Genomic DNA, 25,071 nt, shown 5'->3' with positions numbered 1-25,071 from the left:
TAAGCAACTTAGCAGCAATTATCATTTAGACTGCTATGCTTAAATAGGAATTGAAAGAAACTCAGAAGCAGCCTCTTGAACGGCCTGTTCTTTCTCTGCCCTTTTGTGAAGATCGCTTTGCATTGAAAGCCGCAGGACCCGACAGTTCAAAGACAGCCCTAGCAGTACTCTGCTGTCTCACATTCTTTCTACTGACTGGCATTTGCTTGGTGAGGAGTACAGGACTCCTGCGTGTGCGGCACACACAAGTACCCTCTGAACAGAGGCTTGGGTGCTGGAAGTACTGGTGGGCCTCTGCTGAGCTTTCTACATGGCTAAGGAGGGGCACCAGAGAGGAGAAGGTCTTCCAGTCAGTCCTTACTTCCACACGGCTGGGGCTGTAAAAAGCGGAGCCAAAACACACAGGAATGGCCAGAGGCTGCTACTCCAGACTCCAGAAAGCGAATCCCCATCTGGCCAGAACGCAGTCCCCCCCCACAGACAAATATGCTCTGGAATCACTCGCCCACCTCACGGTGTTCAAGGTCAGCTCCAGACGCACAGCCCTCTCCAGCTCCCCCCCATACAGACACAGCTCAAGCACACTGCCAGCACAGCTGGGCCACGCACACAACAGCCCTGCTTTGGCCAGTGGCTTGTCCAGAGGCCCTCCACCCCAAGGAAGCACCTCGTGGATTTCTGTTCAATAGGCAATGTTTTATTTCAGTCAGCTGATTGCACTGGCTCCGTGGTAACACTCTGTGGACTGCCTGCTCTTGCCTTGCCTGTCTTGCCTTCCCGCTGCTCACTTTCTGCACTCAAAGATGTTTTTGGAGGACCTCCTAGTTGCTCCGAAGATTCCTGAGCTCCACCCAGTTGTCTCTGAGGACTTGAGCTGCTGCCTGCTGCACACTGGGATGCTCGTCTCCGTGGAACAAGTGGAGAGCTGAAAATGACACAGGCAGATTCCTAAATGACTGCCAAAGCCCAGGACCGAACGGTCGTGCCGTCCCTGACTCTCTGAGCGAGCACCACTCGAGAAAGCTGGGCAGCTTTCCCTGGGCTCAGTCCTGGGAGAGGGAGGGAAGGGTGGGAGATGAGTGGTCTGCTTTGCACACTGTCACTGCAAACCCTTGGCCTTCTGCACATAGTCAGCGAGAGAAGCTCTCTCCTGGCACCAAAGCTTCCTCCATCAGGAGTCTTCCATCTCCCTCTAAGTGGCCAGGAGGCTTCTTCTACTTCAGCCATTTGGCCGAATGTGTGCAAAAGCTTAGTTTCTCAAGAGCCTGACTTTTCCCAGCGGTTACCCAAAAGACATTCAGAGTTTATCAGGAGCTTCTCTCTCTGGGGATGCAAGAGCATGGAGGCCATGTGCAGCTGACATAAAGTCATACCCAGGATGAGTATTGGGGCACGACACCAGAGAGAAGGGGCAGCGTTGGGCAGTGGAAGGTGGTGACATCTTTCCATGGAATGCAGGAAGGGCAACTGTAACCTACCTGTGCTCAGAAAACTCGTACTGTGCTCTCTCAGCCACTGGCTGTCTGCGTTTTCCAGGATAACACCTAGTCGCACAATGCAAATAAGTAAACATCAAGGCACTTCCTGTGGTGGCCCTAATTCCCAATCTAGTCGCTTCCTGGTCTTGGACAATGGATGATAGGCTTTGGGGAGCAGGGGAAAGCTAGAAATACCAAACCAGAAGGGTCCCTCCCGCTTTAAAGTTCCTGGGCAGAAGCAGGAGGCAGAGCTGAGCAACTGTGTGTGCCAGGGGCCAAGCCTAATGTGGAGCACTAATTCCACTGTGCCTTTGCTAGAGACTTCAGCCCCTTTACAGCCTGTAACTAATTCCTCCTGCTGCCACCCTCCTAAGGCAGGTGACTGTCCCTGGTGCCACTGCAGAGAAAGTGGAGATTGTCCTTTGCTGTCTCTTGCAGGGAGCAGCAGAAGAGAATATCAGCTTTGTCTCTTACCAGCTAATTGGATGGCTGCAGTCCGCATCCCCCAACACGAGCTCCAGAAGTAGGTCTGGAGGGTGTCATAGACGCTTTGCAGAAGCTCTGGCATGTCTCTGGCCTGGTAGAAAACAGAGAAACAGGAGTTCTTTGGCTGAAAAGGCCCTGCCATTGACCCTTGGCAAAGAGGGCAGATGAACTAGGAGAGGAAGGAAAGAGACGGAGGCTGCAAGGGACTGACAGTTCCCATCATTGCCATGCTAGTTCCCACCCTACCACTTCCCAGAAGGCCGCTCCATGCTCCAGGTCTCTGAGCCAGGGAAAGTCACTGCCACCAGGCAGTCTCACCCTGGGCCACAGCTTACTCACCAGGTGACTGCAGACAGCTTCCTGGAGCTCTTCTGCACTCTTCTCGGTGTTCAGAGCAACTTGGGTTTGCAGCTTCTGCAGGCCCAGAAATGGAGTGCAGAGCAGGAAAGTGCTTCGACAGGCCTGAAAAGGAGAGTTGCCCCAGCTCAGCCCTCCCCAGGACCAGCGAGGTGCCTTTCAAGGGACCTCATTGAGCTGAGCCCTGCTGTTCTCTTTCAAGAGGGGGGGATGTTTCACTCAACGCCATTTATAGAAAGGAGAGGGGAGGGATTGCAACAGCAGCCATCGTTCCCCTGGCCTGGTATGTGGCACTCCAGAGAGAGTATCGGTGCCTGAGAGCTGTCGCCGCACGATAGCTGTTAACTGATGTGCCCTTGGGAGAAGCCCCAGATCTCAGGAAGCAGGGGAGATCAGAAGGGACATGGTCAGCAAAGGCTTGGAGGCCTGAGCACTGCGGAGTCTGGGAAGACTGTCCTGCACCTCAAACAGAAAATGCTGTTGGAAGAGTTTGAGGTTGTCTTTCCATGCAGAGACATTATCAGGAAGGCCAGTATTGCTCTGCTGTTACCATGTAGCACCCTCCTCATGAAGAAAGAAGTGAAAGGTGGCTCTTACATTGCAAACTTCTGGATCTGGGTCCTGAAGATGGAGCATAATTCTGGTCCACGTAGAAGTTGTAATTTCTTTGCCGAGAAAAGATTTCCATTTCCTCTTGGCAGAGGAGGCCAGGACTCCATACAAGGTGAAGGCTGAGGAACGAAGGACTGCCTCGTCCTGCAATCAGGAAACCCCAGTCACCAAGTTGCTGCCTAGGACCCCAAAACAAACATCTCCTGGCCAGCCAAATGCTGAGCCCATATCCTGAGCAATGGTTCTAGGCAGTTTGTCCAAGGCCAGAGGATCAAGAGAATCCATTTCTTTGAAAGACACCATTTGGCATCAAGAAAGGGTTGCCTTATGCTGAGTCTTTCCTTGTCCATTGCTCAGCTTCTCAGGACCGTGCCTCCTGAGCTACTGGGCACTTAGGCTTTTGGTCTCCGAGGTCCTCAAACACTTTACTGGCACCTGACAGAGAGCTAAAAACCTAGAAGCTCTTGGACTCCAAAGTTCCCAGACTCAGAGCCACCTGGCAGCCTCACACATTCCTAAGGCTTCAGGGCTTTCACACAGAGACAGCCCTCCAGGTGGCCTGTAAGGGAGTTGTAAACAGTCAGTTTCCATTTCCCTCAGAAAAAGAAAAAAACCCCCTCAGATTCAAAAGGCTCTACAAAATGGAATACTTGATTCCAGTTGGTACTGCTCTGTGGAAGAACTCCGGCTCAGAAGACTCTGTTGTGGTCTGTCATACCACAGCATGGGCACCTCTCATGTCAGAGCAAGTGAACTCCCGCCATTTGCGAGGAGCATCTAAGCAAGTCTTCCAGACTGTAGAGGCCATGGAGAGGAAGAGGCAGTCCAAGGCGCAAGCCCTCCTTTCCAGGGTAGATGCTGAAAAGACCCAGGGTACAGAGCTAGGCAAAGGAGACCCTCAACACCCCTCTTCCTCTCCATTGACAATGAAAGAACCTGTGAGGGCTAGACCAGACATGGAGAACTACTGTGAAGGGAGGTGACGTCCTCCCTCAGTGTCCAGCCTTTCTTCACTCCTTCCCAAGGGCAATGCAAAGGTGATTAGCTCGCTATGGAGCTAGGAATCAGCAGACATCATCCCAAGTCTCATCAGTTTCTCTTCAGGCTTTTCTAGGAATGAGGCTTCTTCCCTGAACCCAAACAGTCCTCATCTGTGCTTGCTCACATCATACCTTTCAGATGATCTCACAGACTACTAAAACAAGAGTTACCTACTGCTCGTTCACTTACGACATCAAAGAAAGTCTTGGTATAAAGGGCGATTTCTTTAAAGGTGACTCCAATGTCCTTCTCTCCCAGCTCTGCCACCACTTTCGCCAGAGCTGACAAACTCTCGCCCACGATCTCAGAAGAGGTGACGTCCTTGATGGCCCTCATTAACGCCTTCAGAATGGCCTTCTTGTGCTTTCTCAGCTGTCAAAGCAGAAGGCACACAAGAGCTCCTCACCATTCATGCCTACAGCAGAAGTTCTTTACCATTTCTCCCAAGAACAGAATTGGCAAGAAACCAGTCCAGAGCACACCTTAGCCCAAGGCTACACACTCTGTCTCCAGTTGCACCTTTGAAGCCAGAGTGATGTCGGAGAATGGAGCATGGTCTTAAGACACACCAGAATTTCCCTGTTGTGGTTGGTCCAGCTTCTGTAAGCCTTGTGCAGCTCTTTACCAGGACCTGTCTGGTTAGGAGCTTTCTGTAGTGAGTGCAAGCTCATGCTCACCTTCTCAGGTGCTCCACTGGCCAGATTGCCCAGGCCCCTCACTGCCATCCGGCGCACAGTGCTGCTGGCATCCAGGGATTTGTCCACCAATGCACGGCGGACAGGCTGAAGTAGCTTCCACTTCTGAAGCACTGGCTCCTTCATCAGCTAGGAAAGAGCACCATGACCATTAGCATTAGATTGATCCTGAGCACTCATGGCACATGCGTAACTGTTCATGGATTCCAGCATGGCTGGGATACTTTCTGCTAGGATCTTCCTGGAGAAAGAGATGGCCGAGACAGCAGCTTGCAAAGACAACTGCTCTCAAGCCTTCCTTTTCCACCTTCTGTCTTACCTCAGCAAAGAAAGATGCTGCCATGATCCTCAGGTTTGCTGATGGCGAGTCCAGCCATGGCAAGACAGCACGTATGGTGGTCACCGTGACCACATCAGTTTGGAGGAGAACACTGCACACACAACACAAGAAGACAAGAAGGCGACAGAGTATGAGGTTCCAACAGTCAGCTGCTGTGATGCAGACGGTCTTCTTTGGCAACTCAGGACAGCCTCCCCAGGCAGATATGCTGGAGAGGTTCCCATCCAGACCGTTTCTGGCTTACAGTCACCCCCAAGAAGGAGAGAAGGCCTCCACAAGGCTCTTACCTAGTCAGCAGACACATGCCCTCATGGTATGTCTGGGGATTTTCAAGAAAAGCCCATGTGTTCTGCTTCCGGAGAATCCCCATGCATTTCTCACTGATGCACTTGCAGAGCACAGTATCTAATGCTTTGATGGAAAGCCTGATTGAAAAGAATATACATATGTCAGAATCGGAGCACTTGAGACTGTGTCAGGATCACTGAGGAAGCTCAGCCACTTTCAGAGGCACTCATTAACTTCTTCCAAGCCCCAGCGAGTAATACTCAAAGCACCCCCTGAAAGCACACTTCATAATCCCAAAGGGCATCAGGCTAAAAGGAAACTGGCATGATCACTCGCTTTGATGCCCCCAAACTCACTGAACACAGGGGAAAACCCGGAAGCCTCAACTTCTTTGATGCTAGAACCTGAGGGGTCTTCTGCAGTACCAGAGTACCATTTATGCAAAAGATGCACAACAAGGTCCTCCGAGCTGGGGAAATGAATTGCAGTGGGCAGGAATCACCATGCTGTCGCTGCATCACCACTTGTGGGTTCCCCAAACAGACTAGTAATGGTAGAAGAGGAGGCCCAGCACAGCTTGAGGGGACAGTCGCCCTTGCAAGGCCAAGAGGTACTTTGTTCTCTATCATTCATATAAGCAAAGTCTCTCAGGGTTCATACACCAAAAAGAAAAAAAGAGAGAGAAAAACAAACAGCACCTCAAGCGATGTTTGGAAACCTGCTGTGGCCACTGTCTGGACAAAGAGAAATTCAGTTCTGGTTTCCTAAGGAAAGGATTAAACATGGTGACAGCAGAAATCTTGTCCATGGAGCACAGAAGCCTCTCTCATAGGAAGAACAGCTACCTTCAAGGCTATAAGACTGGAAGGACCGGAAGGATGTCCTGCCATATCCTCCAGTGCTGACAAACGGGTCGACTCAGCTGAAGGCCAGGGAGCTGTCTCCACTCATGTCTGGTGAGGCAGGAATGTTCCTGCTTTCATCAAACCCCAATCATTGAATAACTGAGACTTTTGATTCAGAAGCACCTCCAAAGGGGAATAAAATCATCCAAGGATGCCCAGGGAAGACTAATAACAAAGTAGACAAAAACCAAGCCCAAAGAAATAGATGAAACAGCAGAATTCCCTGTGCATGACACAGAGTAAACCAATAGGTGAATTTTAGCTGTGCTGAGAGGGCCAGTTCCGCCTTCATTTCTGCTGTAGCTTTTCCTCACCAGGGCCACACAAGATTTTCTTCAGACTAGCTCCCACCAGCCTACTTTTTCAAAAGCATATTGAGCTCATGCTAGGGCACAAGAGACAACTCACAGGCTTTTTAAGAAAGTGGAGCAAAGCCTGACAAGAACGCAGAGAGAGGAGACAGACATAGACAGAGACTGGCTTGGTGAGGTGAGCTAAAGCTGCATCCTTCATCTCTGCCCGTTTTGCTCATTACCTGCAAGGACTGCTGCCTTCACCACTTGCCACAAGGACTGGCTCGTCTTCAACTCTTCCTGCAGATGAAGGCAGCTCCTTTCCAAGAGTGTTGCTGATTTGTTTCAGCAGCATTGGAAACAGCCGTGGCAGCAGGAGAGACACACTTTCCCGGGGCTCCAGGGAATACACCAGCTCACGGAGGGCACAGGTTACCTATGAAGAAATGCCGTCACAAACCACTTGGAAAGGAAGAGCTTTTGCCACCACTTACCCCACCTGCCTGCCCGCCTGCCTGGCTGCTCTCCTCTGGAGCTCTGACTTCTGCCACAAGCTTGTGGATGGGCAACAACAAGCTCTCACAGCTTCTCACAGTGATCAAAATGAGAATGACCCAGCAAAGCACACTGTGAGGCTTCTGCATGTGGATTTACAAGTGCCTGTGTACCAGGAGGATGTCCAACCCCTCGCTTTCATTCCACGGGATCCTCAGCCAAAGAGGGGCAGAAATGTCACTTCACATACCATGAGAGGCTCCAGCGCAGCCAGATTGTCGCTCCCTTCCTCATCGAGGCAGTTGCTTCTGGCGGGGGTGTCTTCAGCGCTCTCCAGTTTGCCCATTAGCAACTGGAGCATTTCAATTGCAAAGATGCCTCTGCCAAGAGTCCTCCACAGCTCCACGGTATCACTGCAGGTGAACAGTTTACCCGTGATCGCGTGTACTGTTGGGCCTGCAGCCCCTCAAAGGCAGGTTAAATACTCCCCCCCTCCCAGCGCGGAGCTTTAGCAGCCCCAGTCCCTGGCAAGTCACAAGCACATGCTCTGGCAACAGTCGGACTTTTCTCCTCGGGGAAAGAGACAACTGGCTGCTGAACAGAGTCCCCTCTAGTGCCGCCAGGCTGTGGCGTCTCTGGGCTCCTGAAGTGGAAGGAGAGGGGAGGGGAACCTACCTGTCCATGGGCAGGTGTCTCTGGAGGAGGCTGTTGGTTACTGCCTCAGGGTGATAGCAGCCCAGGACAGACACTGCCTCAAAGAGGAACTCCTTCAGGCTGCCCTGCTGAGCAGCTGGCAGATGATCGTAAAGGATTGTCAGGATTTCTGGCACCTGGAAGGGACAAGGAAAGAACAGCAGGTTGTTTTAGGCCTTTCCTAGGGCTTCCCTTAAAGCCAGACCAATTCTTCAGGGCATGAGCAAGTCCTGCTTCCTTGACCATTTGTCAAGATCTCACCCTAAACTTCAGCCCTACCACTCCACACAGTGGAGGGTTTTCTTTTGGGTCTAAGTGTGCTCCTTGCCCTCTCACGCACACAGATGTGCTGTCATTGCACCTGCCTTGGCTCCCTTCTGTTTTCAGCTTCTCTTCTCATGCACACAAAAGACATTTTAACGTTTCACCCAGAGCAGTCTGAACGCTTCTAACTATGTGCTTGAAATAAGGCAACATCAAGACCTAACACATTCTTCACACCTTCTGAAGATACCATGCAGTGCCTGCACAAGGGCCTTCAGGTCCTTCCTGGAGGAACCAGCTCTCCAGGGATACTTGTCCTTGCCTCCAGCCTCCTCATTTCTCATAGATTTAACACCTTCCCCAGAGGGAACAACTTTGCTCTGGAGGAAGACATTTGGCAGATCCTTTCACCGCCAGAAACTGTGGCCGTAGCCTGCACAGAGCAAAACTACTCACTTCTCCTGTGGATGACAGCCATCAAGACACTATCTGTCTGCTCTTTTTCCCCACAGGACAGACACCAAGCGATCTGCTGACCACGTATGAAAGGAACAGAGCCCAGGAGAAAAGATGGCTGGCACCATTCACCAGTGGACCCCGAGACGCAGCACAGACCAGAGAAAGGGGGGGGCTCAACTAAATTGTGTCTATCAGATTTGCTCCTTCTTGGCACTGTGTCTGGAACAGTTGGAGACTTTGCTCCAGAAGGGTTTGTATTGCTGGCACCAGATGCACAGTAGCTCTTGGATTAGGTTGCCAGGACTTCAGCTGGATAAACAAGACATTCTTGGCTCTGCATGCAAGATGCATTTCTGCAGACCACAGCAGCTAGACAAGGGGTAGTGCAGCAGCTCAGTGTCAAAGTTCCAACTCTAAAGATAAACAAGGGGTGTTTTACCTCCAGCAACATTTCTCTTCCACATTCCTTCAGGAAGATGAGCATCCACTCGCCTGCTGCCCTAGCACAAGTGGGGCTGAAGGACAGCATGCTGCCCAGGACAGCCTTCAGAAAGCCTCTTGCCTGCTCTGAGCAAAAGGATTTGCATGCAACCTGGAGAGAAATGAGAAACAGGAGAAACAACATCAGAAGTCTGCTTCCTCTCTTACAAGCAAAGGACAAGAAAACTTGAGCAGCTTCTCAGTTCGGCCATTAGCTAATCCTGAAGGTGGCAGGTGCTTTGTATTCCAATTGCACATACAACTTCTTCTTTTGATTTATGAAGCTCATAGAGTTGGAAGGCTCTTCAATGAGGTCGGTTGCTTGCCTACACAACTTATGTTCTTAAAATAACTCTCAAGAGCTGGCAAGCTAATACATGTTAAAATAAAGAGAAAGCCATCGGGCTAAGGAACTTCCCTGCTTTGCTTCAACAGCTCACTTTCCCCAGATGGAGAGTGTTTGGGTGTGGATGGATGAAAACAAACACACAAACTCATAGAAACTTCATGGAGTCTACTTCTTTCCCCAGTGGGAACGCTAGATATTGTTATGCTTCAAAACCCTCTTATTACTTGCTAACAACAGAGGCCCCATTGCTATAGGCCACTCTGAAAGGGGAGAGAAATCTTGGAAGTAAAGAAGAGAAAAGTGATGGGAGCTGAGCCACCAGGTAGCCACAGCTCTGGCTTTGGAGTCAGTAACCTTTGCGATTTTGGAAGAGGTCCTCAGCAGCGAATCCACATCTGCAGCCACTAGCTCCTCACAGAAGTGATTCAGATCCACTTCCCTTGTGTGCATAACCTTGCCTAAAAGAAACACAGGTGGGAAAGGATAGGCACATTTTCTGAAAATGAACCCCCAGTCCACAGCCCTTGATCAAGGAATCACCAAATGGTGGTAGGGAATTCCACAGGGGTAGTGCAGGACCCTTCTGAACTCTGGGTGCAGCATTTTACGAGTCAGGCCATCAGATTCTGCTCTATGCCAGTCAGAAAAAAACACTCTCCTTCTCCTACAGCAGTTTTCAGACTATACCTATTGTCCTCAACTATGGCTCCTCTTTTTCTCAGCCCCTCCATCCCATGTGCAAGCACAGGTCACACCTATCCTCTGACTGGGAGGAGGGTCTCCATAGATTCATCAGTGTGGACAGGTGATGCTGACCAAAGTCCACTCCAGAAGCCCAGGTGTACAACTCCCTTCTAAACAATTTCTCAACTGGGATCATTACTTTGTCTCTACAAAGCTAGAAAGTGCTGTCCTCTAATCCTTGGCGCCTGAGAGTGCTGCCCTGAGACAGAAATGTGGGAGGGCTCTCATTCTCCACAGCACCCAGAAGTGCCCCTGAGGCAGGGCTGCTCAGAGAACTTCCCCAGGCCTCCCTTGTGCTATGGCCAGGAGGGAAAAGAATGACCAAGGTCTGGATGCAAGAAACCAGCAGTCTGCTGTCCATTACTCTTCTCCTCTGGCAATGGAGCCCCCTCCCCGCACGTTACCTCTGCTGCCAGACAGGGAAGAGAGGGAAGAGCAGGCGGAAGGAAGTGGGAAGCAATGACTGTTCTTCTCACCTTGTGTTGAGAGAAGGCAGCTGATACAGTCGACTGCCCGCTGGCGTGATGTGGCCAGGGAGTCACAGCTGAGAGGCCCCAGCACTCCAATCATGGAGCCAATCTGCTCAGAATAGTTTTCTCTCTGGTAGAAATCAAAGAAAGAAGAAAGTTCTCAGGCTGCAGGAGTGGCTCTTCAACCTTCTCCTTCTGACACTGACTCCTGACCCACAGCAGGGCATCTGGATCGACAGAAGCTCAGCTTTATCCTCCCAGGAGATTAGCAACCCAGAGCACAGCTCTGAGCAAACCTCCCTGCCAGGGAAGCAGAAGGGCTTAAGAAGCAATGCTGTCTTGGTGGCAGATGGCTGCTGAGGTTAGGGCAGAGCTGCAGAGAAGACCTGCAGGGCCTCCTGGCTCGCCAGGGCTGCCCTCGTCTTGGTTCCCCGAGAGACTCCAGCTGAACCCACAAGCACTCCCAAAGAGTTTTGGGAAGAGGGAGTCAATACTCACAGCATCCTCCAGTCTCTCGGTGTAAGTCTTTAGCAGATGAGTGCAGGCATAAAGGGCCCTCTCTCTCTCCCACTCTTTCCCAGAACGGAGCCAGGCCTCTAGGAGCTGTTGGAAGACCACAGCTAGATCAGGGCATGCATCGTTTGCACGCACACACACTCACACACACACACACACACACACTCCTTTACAGTCTCCCACCTTTTCTTCCCCCAGGAACCACACTAAGGATACATTGGCCTCCATGGGAATTCATCACCGCTGTGAGGTACACAAACACTGAAGGCTTCTTATATTAGTGTATCTGATACTTGCACACAGCACTCACTCATCAGCAAAGATTGGGAGTGCCTTGTATCCGTCCACCATGGCCATCTTGGCAACAGCTCCCATTGCAACATGCCCTGACAACCAATAACACAACTCCTACAGCCACGACGGGCCATAGTTTTCTCCACCTCCAGGGAAGAATTGCATGCCTTGCACCTGCCTCCAGAGCATCTCCTATTCTCAGATGATCCCCTAAAGCGTGAGGCCCTCCATCCTTGGCTCTCCTCTTGACAAAAGAGAGTTTCCCTTTCTCCTCTTTGCTACTCACGTGAAAGGTTTCCTTGAGCCATGACAAGGTCAGCTCTTCCTCAAGACTTGTCATGAGGCGAGCAAGAGCTTCCAGGGATCGTGTATAGAGAGCCTAAAAGCAAGAGAGAAGGAGTGGTAGCTGAAATCAGAGAGCCTCAGAACTCAGCCAGAGTCCAGAGCCTCAGCTCTGCCAGCATTCAGTGCATGATAAGGTGCAGCTCTGAACATGCAGAGCAGCAGAGGGGGATTGACAGCTACCTCTGCATGCTCAGCATCATCTGCTGCCTCCCCTTCTTTTGTCTGCTCAAGGGGAGGAAGGGGAAATAGGCTTCGGAAGCACTCCTGAAGAAGATGACAGTTTTCCTTCTGGGTCAGAGATGGCTTGATCTTGCTGGCAGAAGACAAAAGAAAGAGTTCAGAAAGGACACTTGCTACTCTTTGCCAGAGGGGGTCCAGTGGCAGCTAGAGTTCATCTGAAGCTGGAGCCCCAGTTCCCAACACTGCTGTTCCATGAAGAGGGAGCACTTCCGCCAACTCCCATGGATTCTTGCCCATCAGACTCCCAGGGTACAGAGAGCCGGGAGCTCTCTTCCCCCAGCCAGCCAGCCAGCCAGCCAGCAGCCTTTCTGCAGCCCAGACCACTCTCTGTTCCACACTTCTCCAATCTACAGCCTCAGGCCATCTCTCTCCAACACTGGGCTCCAGGATCTGTACCGCATCACATCTTCCAGGATCATACAAAACGGGGACCATCACCTCACCCCACACCAAAGGCAGCTTCTCACCCCACACTCAGGTCAACTGTGAAGCTTCAATCAGCTCCTCTGTGACATGCGGAGGAAAACCCAGCACACAGGAGGAAAAGCCCTACCTCAAGTGCTCCACCGCAAGAATTGCCCTGTAGCGAACGGGAGAAGCCACGCAATCCAGGGGCTCCTGCTTCATGAAGTCCTGCAGGTCACAGAGAGACAGGTACACAGAGGTCAGAGGGCAGGAAAGAAGAGGGCCTTGCCTCAGCAAGAAGAGCAGATTCTTCTTCCGCGCGTGTGGCTAACACAGACAGCCTCCATGCAGGTTTCTCCCAGAACTGCCGGAAGACCGCAGCTCCAGAGAGGACAGACCCACTGCTCTTCCCAGGGATCACCCACAAGCTGGCAGCACAAGGGACCCTAGTGTGCTGGTGCCTAGGCCTCGGACACTCCCAAGTTTGCCCAAGGCCTTTCTCAGCCCACAGAGAACAGTGCCTCTCTGAGGAAACCCCTCTCAGTGCACAAACTCTTCTGCAGGACAGCCTCTCTCATTCCATGTCACTCACCAGCACAATCTCCAGCAGCACCCTCTTCGAAGCAAAGCTGAAGTTCTCACAGGTGCCAACACCTTGAAGGGCGCAGCTGACTTCTGTGACACTCTGGATTAGGGCCAGCTTGAGTTCTGTGTCCTGAGGACCAGGAAAGAAAAACAAGGTGACATAGATGAGGAGCTGTTCAAAGGACCAAAGGCCAAAAGATTAACAGGAGGGCCAAAAGATCAACCCAAGGGCCAAAGCTACTCTCAAAGTGCTGCGGAGGGAAGAAACTGCATCCTCCAGGAGCCTAGGGGGAAGGGCCTCTGGGTCTTATTTCAGTGGAAGGAGATCTCTCCTGGGATCCTAGGAAGACATGGACTACCTGGAAGCAGAAAGGAGCTTTCCCCAGCTTCCTACCCAAAAGAGAGCCCCCTGGACTCTGGCCCAAGGCAGTGGGGAAAGCAAATCTGGAACAACGGAAACTGGAAATGGGAGAAGGGCAAGGAGCAAGGCTCATTCAGGGAGCATTTACTGGGGCTGGGAAAGTGATGCCCGGTGCCTGCAAGGTGCAAGGAGAAAGAGTGAGAGTCGGGGAAACAGAAAACACTAGTATGCGAAAGACGGCAGCAGTTCAGATTACCGCCAACACTACAAGGCTGCAGAGACTCATCTGGAGCCCTCTGTCCCCTGCATGGGGAGCAACGGCTAGAACTGGACCTGGGATACTGCTTGTGCTTCAGGTCTCTGACATCTCAGACAAGTCCCCCAAAACTCAAAGAACACCAGCAATGACACGGGGATATATGTCAAAGGGATAGAGTGGCAGGTTTGGAACTGGAGATCCAGGACTCTTGTTGAGAGCAGATCTTTCCAAACAGATGCTCTGTCCCAGTAAGCTCCGGTTCAGAGGAGGGCGGGAGCTAGCTCTAGACTAATTGTCCCGACACCGAGCATTCACAGCTCCTACCTGAGGGCTGGTTCTGTACTGGCACAGGATGTTCTCTACAATGTCCGTCTCGACCCGGGCAAGAAGCTGCTGCTTGGGTGCATGGAGTGCTATTTTACTGTAGATGAGCATGACAGCAGCAGCTGTCTTTGCTTCGTTCTCCTTCTGGTGCTCCTGGAAAATTGGGAAAGTCAGGAGGATTCAGTCGAGCCTCTTCATTTTACCTTAGACTTCCCCTTTGCTTCTAGCTGAGAAACTGCCTCCAAACAGGTACGAGCTTGCCTTTTTCATCCACACTTCTCAAAACATTTCACCAAGTAACTCTTCAATGCCTCCGTTAACTCTCTGGGAGAGAGCTGTTCTCCCTCCCACTGTCTCCCTCTCTTGTGTCTAAGAGCTGGAACTCTTAGACAAAGGAGGGCTGAAGTGCAGAACCTCCTTCCTTGACACCACCAGGAGTTTGAGCACTGCCCATTGACCATCCCTCATTTCCATTTGCCAGCTGAACTGAAACCACACCCAACACTGTTCCAATGGCCAGTTGCTGTTTGTTGCCACTGCTGGGGAATTTTGATCCATGACTTTGTAATGGGATCTGTCCTGAAGACGCCTGAAGCACCAGAACTCCTGGCTACAGGCTTCCGGCAGTTCTTACACAAGCAAAGAAAGCCAAGACAACAGAGAAAACCTGCTTCCCTTACCTTCTGGAGGGTGAAGACCCTAGGAAGTCTCCTATTCTCCCCAGCAGCAGCAAAGTCGTGGACTGTCTTCAAGGCCAGGTCGAAGTGGCCCTCAGCAGAGGATGCTAACACCGAAATCGGTCCCTGCAACACAAGGGAAAGAGTGAGTCTGTTTCCATCCCACACATTCATCCCTTTCAAGCTTTCAAGCATATTGCCTGAGGGAATCAGCAGGAAAAAGCTCCAAGTCAGGCAACGAGATCCAAGCTGCCGAGGGAAAACTGGAGAGCGCAGGGATAGAGAGCACCCACCTCTCTCTCAGAAGGTTCCAGACGTCTGACTCTTTCCAAGTAGCTCTGCAGCTGTTCTTCAATGTAGCTGATGTTCTGAGACACTGCCAGTGCTCCCCCCACAGCCTTATAGAGGAAATTCTGAAAGAGAAGAGGCCAGCGCGAAGAGGTTGCTAACACAGCAACCTGTCATCACTGGAGAAGCGGAACACCCAGCTACCACCCCATCTCAAGGACCAAGAGACAGCCAAGGCACCAAGACTATAAAAACAGCCCATTTCTTGGCCCAATCCAGTTACCAGCTCTATACAGAGAATTAAAGGAAGAAAAAAAAAAAAAAGACATTATGTAGGGCTGAGAATAGGAAGCAGTGAAAAGCAACTGTATTGAAAAAAACCATGCAGGGAGAGAAGCATCCTGTGGCTCTGCCACCAAACCTCTCAAGGAAGAAAAGTAAAGACCAAGTCTTAGCAGAGGACCAACCTTCTCCTTGGAAAAGTTTGGATAGTGGGCCATCTGCTGAGTTAACTCGCCATTCAGCTTCATATTCCAGGTCTCATTCTTTATGGCTTCCAGAGATGTTCTCAGGAACTATGGAGAAAACAAAAAGTGAAGCAAATGCTTCCTCAGGTTTTGTCAAGGTCTTTCTCTCATTCCAGTGTAACAAGAAGGTGTCTGGGGACAGCTCACACTACGGATAATCCATCTTCCCTTCCCACCCCTTTAATCTGCCCCAGACCCTTCTTCCAATATGCAGCTAAGATCCTTCTGGGTCTCAGGAAACTATAGAGAAAGAGGCAGTGGCGCTTTTAGGACAACAGGCCCAAGTTCTGGGAGAGGACAGGCTTGCCCAAAACCTCACTGCCAAGACCCCACCTCCCAGCTGTCATAAAAGAACTCTGTACCTGCAGCAGACGGCACTCCCATTCTGCATAGTCCAGGGAGCTCTCATCTTTTCCTGGGAAACAAGAGGACACAACAGCAGGTCATCTGATTACAGTGAGCCCAAAAGAAGCATCCACACGTCTCCTTTGGAAGCAAAAAGTCCAGCATTCCCAGGCTACCAGCTCCCAGAATGTACCTGTTCTGTCAGGGCTCAAAGGCAGCTACTCCACCAGCCCCTTTGTGAGTCCAAATGCATAAGGTATGTCCAAGTCCCATTTGTTCAGGACCATGGAATCAACGCTGGGGAATACTGACTGCTGGTCAAAGCAGCTGTCTATTTCCTCACAGGAAGAAAAATGAGGCAGAAGGGCCTTTCACAACCAGCTGGAGCTTAGTGCAAGAGAGAACTGCCACTGCCAAGCTGGACTCGACTGGTGACTCTGAGCTTCCAAGGAGAGGGCAGTGCCACAAAATCTCCTCAAGGGGGAATGTAACCACTCACAAACACTGTCCAAGCAAGGGTGGGAGGATGCTGCCAGAGCCTGCCATTCTGATGCAATATGCCAGGCTAAAGCCCACACAGGGATCAGATTATTTCAGGAGCATTACTTCTCTCAGCTGTCAGTTCCAGCTCCCTGGAACTGGGAGGGATGAAGAACAAGACAGCTTTAAGACACTCAAGGGCTCCGTTGTCCTCAGGCACTCTGGGGACCTGCCTTTTCCTGACTTCCCTTCTGTCCTCTTCAAATCAATCCCCTCCCAGCGGACACTTTACCTTCAAGGTACTGCAGCAAGGAAGGGATCTGGGCCATCCAGGGAATCCCCACCGCTCTGTGAATTGCCCTGTGAAGGGTCTTCAGCAGCTGCAGGGCAACAGCTCCATGGCCACCTCCTTCATAAGGAGAGCAAGCAAGCACCTGGAAGAGGGAAGGAGAGAGAATCAGAGCTCCAGCCTGACAGAGGAACAGCAGTTTGTCTGAGAAAGGAGAGGGGCTTTGCAGGTGCCATGGCAGGCAGCACACAGCAGAACTGCTTCTCTTTTTGCACTGCCTCCCTGAGGAATGGCGCGTCCTTGCTATTCGAGAGGTCCACACTGGGAATGCCCAGGCAGTCCTTGGAGGGCAAGACGCCCTCCAGCAGGCTTGCTCCTCCCTGAAGGCTGCAAGCATCTGCCTTGAAAGCAGTCTCCATCCGGAGCTCTCCCCCTTTCCCTTGGTCAGGAAAACTCTGCCCCGAGGAGTCCCCAACTACTCACCAGGAGACGTACCAGCAGAGCCTGGGGAGTTGGCAGTTTGGCTGAAAAGAGAAAGAAAGATCCATTTCAGCAGGCCAAGTCCCACACAAGATGATCACCCGTCCATCCCAGGCAAAGCCTCCAGGACAGGACTGAAGGGGCCTGATAATCTGCTGATAAATTTGCCTTCCCCCAGCTTTTCCCATCTTAGGGTATCCATGCAATTAACGTGCCGAAAGGAAGGTAACTCCCCAGCACTGCCAGCAAGGAGTCCTCCATTTTACAGGGAGAATGCTGAGAAATGAAGAGCAAAGCATTTTCTCTGGGAAATGCAGAGGAAATTTCCACAAAGGAAATACAGGGCAGGACTCCCTGTCACCTAGCAGAAGGGCAAGGCTGTGCTGTTCACTCTTCCCAGCCTCCCAGTTGGGTCTGCCAGGGGACAGAGACACACACAGGCTCAGCCTGTCCACCTGACAGAGCAGGACAGAATACTTTGGAAGTTTCTCTCTTTTACCGCGTTCTTGGTAGCACAGGTAATTGGGTTCCTCCTTCTCTTCTGCTCTCTCCTGTCTCTCCACGAGCTCCCTGAGGCAGCGGGAGAGTGGGACCAGAGTGCCAGTGTACTGAGCTGGCACTACGAACTGGAGGAGCCTTGGCCATAGGAGCTGCAGAGCAAAATACAGCAATTCAGCACGTCATTCTTTCCATCCCTTCAACTCCTGTTTTCATAGTGGCTGTCCTCTGTGGCTATGACCCAGCCCCTCCACTGTTAGCCCTCTCCAGGGCATTACTTCATGTCTCTCCCACCCTTTCTCTTCTGTCTCTCTTCCTTCTAGTCCACTGTCCTAATCCTCACTTGAACCCATCTCTTGGACTGTTATTCACAAGGCTTCATTTCCCCTCTCCTCCGACAAGACATTCTGGTAGCCCCGTGCTCGGAAGAGCTTGTCAGCAGGGAGGGGGAGGGCTAGAAGAAGGTATCCTCAAGGCAAGGAGTAGCACCAGGTGGTGGGATGACTTACTCTTGTCATGCCGCTTGCTGAGACGTCCAGGGTGTCGAGGACATGTAAGCAGAGAGTTTGAAGCGCGGTCTCTGCCACTGCTTCCCTCTCAGAGAGGTTTCCTGTCTCCTGCAAGACACAAGTTTGAAAACACTCCCATCAGCTACTGTTTCTTCAGGAAGAGGCTAGAGGCTTCAGTAGGAGACTTGGCTTTTGCTTTGGGAGCACAGGTCACCTGAGGTAAGACAATGGGAAATCCTATAGTAGGGGTCACATCCTGGACTGCAAGGAAAACTACACAGAATGCAGAGAGAGCAACTGCCTGTTTGCAATTACCCAACCAATGGGGGTAAATGGTTTATTCGCGACAGCAGATGCTCAATGGCCCGAGCTCTGTTTTAATGACACCAAAGAAACGCTCTTCAGAGGAGTTCTGCTCAATTCCTGCACTGAAAGGAGAGCAGAACTGGCCCCAAGGACAAGGAAGAGGAGGTGGGAGTTCTTGACACGCTTCTCCTTACAAATGCAGCCTTCAGGAGCCTCACAGCAAATGACTGAACAAGAGGAAAGGCACAGCCAAAGCCAAGAGTTTCACCAAGTCCTTGTTCTGGTGAGCCACCTACAAGGAGTCATTCCCTGTGGACCTGGCTGGCAACACCTAAGAAAGAGGTGCCTGTGGTCCCTTTGTTTCCAGAAAGCACACAGGGCCCGAAAGCACTGCATGGAGGGCAGGACAGGTTCGGACAGAAATATGGAGGACAAGGAAAGAACTGGAGAGCTTTTCCGGCTTGTCCTGCTTAGCCCACAATTTCTGTCTTTTGCTGATCATCCATCAGCAGTTCAGAAAAGACTTGTCCACCTTTGTATCCTGCTGAGAATCCACTTTTCCAGGGTGGCTTTTGCCAAGCAGTTTTGCTGAAATCCCTGGCAGCACCACTGCTCTTTTCTTACTCTCCCACGGTGCCTCCCATTGCATGACATGGTGGTGTAGCACCACAGCCGCACCCTTGACAGCAACAGAGAGACCCACGATTCAAGTCGGTTGGGATGCTGATGAGGTCATGGCACCAGGCACTCAAGGGCTGCTGCTTGGGGGCCTCCACATTTTCAGGGAAGCTCAGTGCAGTAGTCAGTGGACAAAAGGCACAAAACAAAGCCCCAAATGTCACATTCTCCTCTTACCAGTCTGCTGGTGGCCCGACTGAACTCCCTGAAAACATAGGCCACCAGACCCCAGGCCGAACAGTTCTCGACACCAGAGCTGAACAGTTCCTTGATGAAACCAAGAACAGCCACCTTCACCTGCCGGGGAGGAGATTGCAAACAAGAGTAACCATGAGTCCTTCTCTCCGAAGCAGGAAACATATGCCTAGGCTAGATCCAAACTGCGTAGGGAAATGCTTCCCCTGTCACTCATCAGGCTACCATCCCTTCCCCAGCCACCTCACCTTACTCCGGTGGTCTCCAAAGACAGTTTCCACTGCCTTGACAACCAGGAACATGTTCTTTCTTATCGCCATTGCTGAAAGGAAGTACAGGTACGTTGAGGCAGAGCCCACCCCTCCAAAAGAGCACTGTCAAAATGTCTCTGCTTTCTCATGGACAGCTAGACAGAAAGCACGGGGCCAAAATCTGACTTCAGGGGAAGCAGCAGAAGCCAGGAGCAACAGGGACTGCCTAACACAGAGAGTTAGAAAAATGGGATCCACACTGGAATTCACTACTCTTTATGCTCGGAGTGTTACTGAGCTTCAGCTGTCACCCCTGACGAAGCGTGGTCAATAACTATCCAGACAGACTGCTCGGCTGGGTTTGATACGGTTGGAGACTACAATTCATTTGGGTAACATAGTCTTTGTAAGCACCCACGCATTTCTGTGCTTCACCCTTTCTCAGCTGAAACATGGTAAGGTGCTTGGTCCACACTAAGCGTGTGCCCTCCATGGATTTTGACAAGGCTGCTGGCCTGTTTCTCAGAGCTGAAGGGGACTCGGGCGACTTCTGAGATACCTCAGGGAGTGTGCACTTCTTGTGCACTCAGGTTGCAGAGGAGTCTGGTCTACCACAGCCCAACTGCACAGCCTGAACACCTCCTCTGATCAGGCTCTGGCAGTTCATGGCTTCAGCTCTTGGCTGTTTCTGCTCGTAGTCCCTCAGCCAAAGTACATCATTCCTCCTATTTTCTTCCTAGTGTTACTTACAGTCACAATGAACAAAGAATCTCAGCAGAGACAGGGCTGCTATTCTAGAAGCCTCGTTCTCAGCCTCCAGTTGTGAGTACAGAAACTCCATGGTCTCCTCAGGGAAGCTTCGGGCTGGAGGGAAGAAATCATGTTCTAGGTTAACAATCAAGCTCTTCTCCCATTGCAGAGCTTTGCAGGAGAGTTTCAAAGAAACCACAGCCAAATTCTGTTTTCTCCTTACCTAGTAGCAGCATGCAGTGGCACAGCTCTGTTTTATGGCCAATGCGGTGCTTCTTGGTCACATCCGAGAGCTGTGGGAATGAGGTACGTTTTAGGATCAGTCTTGAGAGAGACTGAAAAGAATCGCTCCTATGAGGTCTTGTCTCCCTGGGGACTCACAGGGAAAGATGCCATTCAAGAAGGACAGTGCTCTGTCCTCTCAAAGCTGTCTTCTGCTTCCCCCCCACCCTTCTGTCTCTCTGGAACTCTACGGAGAGGCCAGAGATGAGCTTGTGCTCTGACAGACAGCTTCTAGATCCTGGAGTCAGAGATGAACACCTTCCTGAGCGTCTTGTCAGCTCCACTCTAACGCTCCAGAGGGAGTTTGAGCCTACGACAGGGGACCCACAGCCAAAACAAAGGCTACGCCCTAGAGGCAAGAGCAACCTTTGAGTTCCAGTCAGTTCCGCAGCAGCAAAAGGCTGTTAGGATACAAGGGCTGGCTGGGATTCCAAGGCTCAGCTTCAGCTCTCTGGGCTCCAGATTCCTCCTGCTCTCTGCCCGAGCAGGAAACTCCTTTGTGAACTGAGCTGTCCCTGGAACCAGGCAAAGCAGCCCTGGAAAAGTCCGTGGGCACCTGGCCGGAATGGGGGCCTCAACAGCTGCATGGACCTGACTGCAAGGTATGAGAAAAGCCCAAAGGAGGGAAACTCTGCCCTGCCACCCCATGGGTCTTTCCTGCCAACCAGAGGCAGACCTGCTAACCCAGAGGGAAGTGCAAGATGTTCAGCCCCTGCTTACCTGGTTGTGCACAACAATGCAGATGATAAAAACTCTTTCCCTGGGGATAAAGGGCTCAGTTTTCTCCACAGCTTCCAAGAAATGCCTGAGACGCTACAAGAAAAAGTGAAAACGAGAGGGTGGCTTGTGAGTGAGAGCAGCTCATTAACACAGGACAGCATGCCTCCACAGTTGGCTGTTCTCTGCCCTGAAAAAACAGGCAGTATCAAGCCTCCCCCTCCATCTGTGTGCGACTGTCTTGGCTTCTTCTCTAACAGGTTCCCAGCTCCTCCAGGAACTCCCACAGCTCCCTGATCCCAGCACACACTCACCCTGACCCATGCAGCCACATCGTATCTTGCCAGACACCTCACCTTGGTCACGTGAAAACCATCTTGGACCTCTTCATACTGGTCCAAGAGCCAGCAGAGCTGGTCGCACACATGCCCTTGATACTCTTCCTGATGAAGGAGGAGGCCCATCATAGCTGCCACAGCCCTGATGATGTCCTCCTTGAGCTGCACACAAGGAAGACAGAAGACCTTTGTTTGCTCCGACTGAAGCTCTGCTCTAGGAGGCAGCATCCCCCAGACACAAACTTCCCCCTTCCCAAAGACGGCCATTTCCCAGCTTCCTCTGGAGGAAACGGTCTTGCTCGAGAAGAGAGAGAACATTTCCCCTCTTCTAAACCCAAGACCCTTGGGGCTCAAAGGCCACTGGAATTTGGCTGGTTCCCAGCGGCGGTTCTCCAGACCCGGCCTGGCCTCACTAGTTCATCGCGAGGCTGCAAAGCGGGACTCCAGGCACACTGCCTGTTGGCCCACAGCATTTCCACACTGTCGAGCTGCAGCAGGCTCCCAGCTCTAGACAACGCCTCAACGACCTGCTTCCTCCCTGGAAAGCACTTCTCCTGACGTGACACCACTGTTCCCCAGAAAGAGAGGTGAACTCCAGCATTGCAGCTGCTGCTGCTAAAGGGCCACAAAGGCAGCCAGTCTCACCTCCTTCTCTTCACAGTCCAGCCAGTTTCTGACCACGTAGCAGAAGAAAGGGTATGTCTTCTCACAAAGCTGGGCTTCCCCTATTCGAGGGAAGGAGCACTTTGCCCAGTCTTGGAAGTAAACAGTCACCCCTTTCGACCACGTTTCCAGAACTGCATGAAAGATGGGGAGAAAGGTCACTCTGTCAAGTATGTCCCAGAGAGAAGAGTTTGCATTATCACTCCAGCCTGTCTCAAACTGCCGTCCCATGCTCATCAGCACTTAGCTCCAGAGCAGTTTTGGGTTCTGGGGCAGGCGTGAAATGTTTGAAAATGCCTTCCTTGAAATGCTAAGCTGTTTCTCTCCTCCCTCTTCTCCTCCTTGTTCCTGCTAGTCCTTTTTCCCCCTCCAAGATTAGCTGTTGAGTAGTAAAATTAGCTGAGTAGTAAAACTCCAACAACTCCATTCCCTTCCTGGCCACAGCCATCTCCTGAGCTTTAGACACTCTTTTATGTTGTACAGACTGTTTGGAGCTTTAAGGGCTGGAGCTCCCTAGAGGTTCAGAACCTGCAGTAGCAGCTTGAGAGAGAAGAGACTTGGGTGCCGACTGCCGCTCACTAACTTCCCCTTCCCTCTGCATCCCAGTGCAGCCCTGGCACTAGAGGTGGACACTTACCAGCACAGAAGGCTTGCTTCATCCTGCTGCTCTGTACTCGCCCCAGCATGGTGTACATGACATTCCAGGTCATTTCCAGAAACGGGATGCAGCTCAGTGCTGCAGAGAAGGGCAGAGGGAAAGCAAACAACCTGCTGTCAGGAAAGCTGTTCAGCAAGGGTGCCCTTCCCCGAGGGATGGGAGCAGGGAAGCCCTTCAGGGTGGGACTGGAAGCAGAGTGGAGCAGAACTCCGCTAGGCTGGGTCTTCCCACGGTCCCATCCTTAGGGCACTTAGCTCAGGGGACAAAGCCACCACTTCCGACTGCTCCCAGGCAGCAAAAGATGTGGAAGCCATAACCCTGTAGCCCTCCCATATTCCAACAACCGAAACCCTTCTCCCGCTGCTCAAAGAAGCCAGCACCAAAGCATGCAGCCCAAGTTGCCGTACCATAGCTCGTGGCCAGTTTGCTGAGGGTTATAAAAACAAATTCCTGAGGGATATCCTCCACAGGCTTCAGATGACGCTGTAGCTCTTCCATGACTTGTAGGAAGTGAGAGCGGGCCAGGGAGACCAGGATGTTACTTGCTGCTCTTTGCACGACATCCGTTACACCCTACAAAAGGACCATGAAGGAAAACCATCAACACAGGAAAGACTGAGGCAGCGGGGCAGATGGAACTAGCCAACGATGGCTGTATGACTTCAGCTCTACATTTCCATGTTGAAGGGAAGAGTGAGAGAAACGTCATCTCTCCAGAGAGATCCATCAGTGATAAATATTCCCTGCCTTGTTTGGCTGCCACCGCTTTGCCCCTTTGTGAAAGGTAAGCAGTTCAGCAGTCCTAAACTTGTTGGTCAAGAAAGAGTTTGACCATTTGCCCTTCTGTGCTACTGCTGCCTCTCCCTTCCCTTTGTGACAGCGGGAGAATAGGAACAGAGAAGCTCCCAGAAGGCTCCAGCAACGAACACGCTCCACACAGAAGGCCAGATGGAATATTGGGTACAGCAGGGAAGGGACTGGCACTTCGCCATGCCTCTTCCTCAAAGCAGGATGACTACCTAAGAACGGTAATCCAATGGCCAACCGTGTGGAAGCAGGCTGAGTTTCTGCCTCCCTGCCTGGAGCCTTTCCCTTCAGCACAGACATGCTTGTTACAGCAGTCGTGGGCCTGCTTGCCTCAGCTGCAGCCAAAGGCCCAGTGCCACTTTACACAGGGCAGCTGCTTCAGAGGTTGCACCTGCTCAAGAGCTTGGCTGGATATGGCCCTTTCCCTCAAGGAGTCAGCTCCCCTGAGGAAGAGTCTCCCATAGTGGGATCTGGGGACTGTCATTGGTTCTTAAGGCAAAGGGGAGATCTTTGGTGTCATGCTATAGCTTTCCAGACAACAGGGCTCTAGGCAGGATGCTTTGACTAGCTTCGAAGAGAACAAGCTTGCCACTCTCAAATCCCTTGAAGCCAATGTTATTAATTGGCTTAACAGATCTCTCTCCAAATGGTCACCATCTTCCTGGAGGATTCTCCCCAGTTCCTGGTAAATTTCTACCCGATTACCCTGAGGACAAATCAGAACAGGGAACATCTGAACTTCTTTCTCCTTGATGACCAGGATGTCATAGAGCACTTGGTCCGTACAGCCTTCCCAAACGGCATCATGCAGACAGCTCCATTTCGAGGATCTAGTCCTAGAAAGTAGCTGAGTGACCAGCCTCACAAGGAAGTGTTTCGCCAAACGGAGGATCCACCCATTGCTCTGGTAAGGATCTCCCCAACTTCACAGCTCCCTCCACTCTGCTGGATATTCTGCAACCACACAGTTGCTGCCCCAAAGAGCTCATAGCTCCTCTAGACCAAACAAAGTGCCGGGGGCAAAAGGAATACACGGGACAATGGCATTTCCAGACTTCCTTGGTAGGGCCTGACTCACAGGCTTCCCCCGGCTCCTTAGGGAAGTTCCTGGGGTAACTTTTGTGGATCATACTGGGAGATCTGCCTTCCCTGCACAGATTGGTTCTCAAATTATGTTTATGTTTCACTGTCTTTGAGAAGTCGACAAAGATCAAAGCATGGTCGGAGCCGCAGACAGCAGCCCAGACAGAGAGGTGGCTGGGGGCTTAGGGTGGGTGTAGGACTACTGCTGCGCTCAGGAAGTTTTCAGAGAATATGTCGACAAAAGGAGGAAGCCTGGGGAGAGCAAATGACCAGAAGGTTGGCCGTGTCCTCTACTGCACTCCTGCCTTCTGTGAGAAAGGATGATGTGCAGTAGCATTGTCTCCTAATGACTGGCAAAAATTGCATTTCTGTGATGCGGTGTTTGCAGGAGAGTGCATTTACCATGTGGCAAGAGCACATCCCCTGGTGCCTGAGCCAGGCACGTTCGGAATCCAAGTGCTTGAATTCAGGC

At 51.6% G+C, this 25,071-nt stretch overlaps 2 protein-coding genes and 2 long non-coding RNA genes across 4 annotated transcripts; all 4 read right to left on the bottom strand.

Moving 5' to 3' along the window:
* Window positions 1–675: 675 nt before the first annotated feature.
* LOC135323643 (uncharacterized) lies at window positions 676–1,539 on the bottom strand. The gene is made up of 2 exons (XR_010385134.1): window positions 1,479–1,539; window positions 676–925 (listed from the first exon to the last, which is right to left on the bottom strand). It is a non-coding gene; the product is annotated as an uncharacterized LOC135323643 (long non-coding RNA).
* A 396-nt stretch (window positions 1,540–1,935) lies between these two features.
* On the bottom strand, window positions 1,936–15,005 carry LOC135327224 (maestro heat-like repeat-containing protein family member 2B). Its single transcript, XM_064505368.1, has 22 exons — window positions 14,973–15,005; window positions 14,749–14,868; window positions 14,459–14,581; window positions 13,779–13,931; window positions 12,842–12,964; window positions 12,398–12,477; window positions 11,785–11,917; window positions 11,546–11,638; window positions 10,948–11,052; window positions 10,456–10,579; window positions 9,590–9,693; window positions 8,846–8,998; window positions 7,666–7,820; window positions 7,241–7,403; window positions 6,738–6,931; window positions 5,297–5,434; window positions 4,989–5,100; window positions 4,652–4,798; window positions 4,164–4,346; window positions 2,919–3,077; window positions 2,304–2,426; window positions 1,936–2,055 (listed from the first exon to the last, which is right to left on the bottom strand). Exons 1-22 carry the CDS (start codon window positions 15,003–15,005, stop codon window positions 1,936–1,938), a joined length of 2,838 nt encoding a protein of 945 aa, XP_064361438.1.
* A 1,228-nt stretch (window positions 15,006–16,233) lies between these two features.
* On the bottom strand, window positions 16,234–19,366 carry LOC135327223 (maestro heat-like repeat-containing protein family member 2B). The gene is made up of 7 exons (XM_064505367.1): window positions 19,299–19,366; window positions 19,033–19,152; window positions 17,872–17,979; window positions 17,364–17,514; window positions 16,868–16,908; window positions 16,388–16,529; window positions 16,234–16,253 (listed from the first exon to the last, which is right to left on the bottom strand). Exons 1-7 carry the CDS (start codon window positions 19,350–19,352, stop codon window positions 16,234–16,236), a joined length of 636 nt encoding a protein of 211 aa, XP_064361437.1. The 5' UTR covers window positions 19,353–19,366.
* A 914-nt stretch (window positions 19,367–20,280) lies between these two features.
* Window positions 20,281–21,473, bottom strand: LOC135323636 (uncharacterized). Its single transcript, XR_010385122.1, has 3 exons — window positions 21,407–21,473; window positions 21,054–21,146; window positions 20,281–20,344 (listed from the first exon to the last, which is right to left on the bottom strand). It is a non-coding gene; the product is annotated as an uncharacterized LOC135323636 (long non-coding RNA).
* Window positions 21,474–25,071: the final 3,598 nt, after the last annotated feature.

Source organism: Dromaius novaehollandiae, chromosome 1 (assembly GCF_036370855.1).
Source record: "Dromaius novaehollandiae isolate bDroNov1 chromosome 1, bDroNov1.hap1, whole genome shotgun sequence".
NCBI lineage: Eukaryota > Metazoa > Chordata > Aves > Casuariiformes > Dromaiidae > Dromaius > Dromaius novaehollandiae.
This window is presented reverse-complemented; position numbering and strand designations above follow the sequence as displayed.

Excerpts from the sequence above, each read along its gene's own strand:
- LOC135327224 (XM_064505368.1), bottom strand. The coding sequence starts at position 15,005 with ATGGGCTGTTTTTATAGTCTTGGTGCCTTGGCT. Across the intron at positions 8,999-9,589 it reads CCTCTTCCAAAATCGCAAAG|GTTGCATGCAAATCCTTTTG; the intron begins GTTACTGACTCC and ends ATTTCTCTCCAG. Across the intron at positions 2,427-2,918 it reads CAGATCCAGAAGTTTGCAAT|GCCTGTCGAAGCACTTTCCT; the intron begins GTAAGAGCCACC and ends TCTCCTTTTCAG.
- LOC135327223 (XM_064505367.1), bottom strand. The coding sequence starts at position 19,352 with ATGTTCCTGGTTGTCAAGGCAGTGGAAACTGTCTTTGGAGACCACCGG. Across the intron at positions 16,530-16,867 it reads CTCTGCTGGTACGTCTCCTG|GTGCTTGCTTGCTCTCCTTA; the intron begins GTGAGTAGTTGG and ends TCCCTCTTCCAG. Across the intron at positions 16,254-16,387 it reads CTTGCTGCAGTACCTTGAAG|TTCCAGGGAGCTGGAACTGA; the intron begins GTAAAGTGTCCG and ends CATCCCTCCCAG.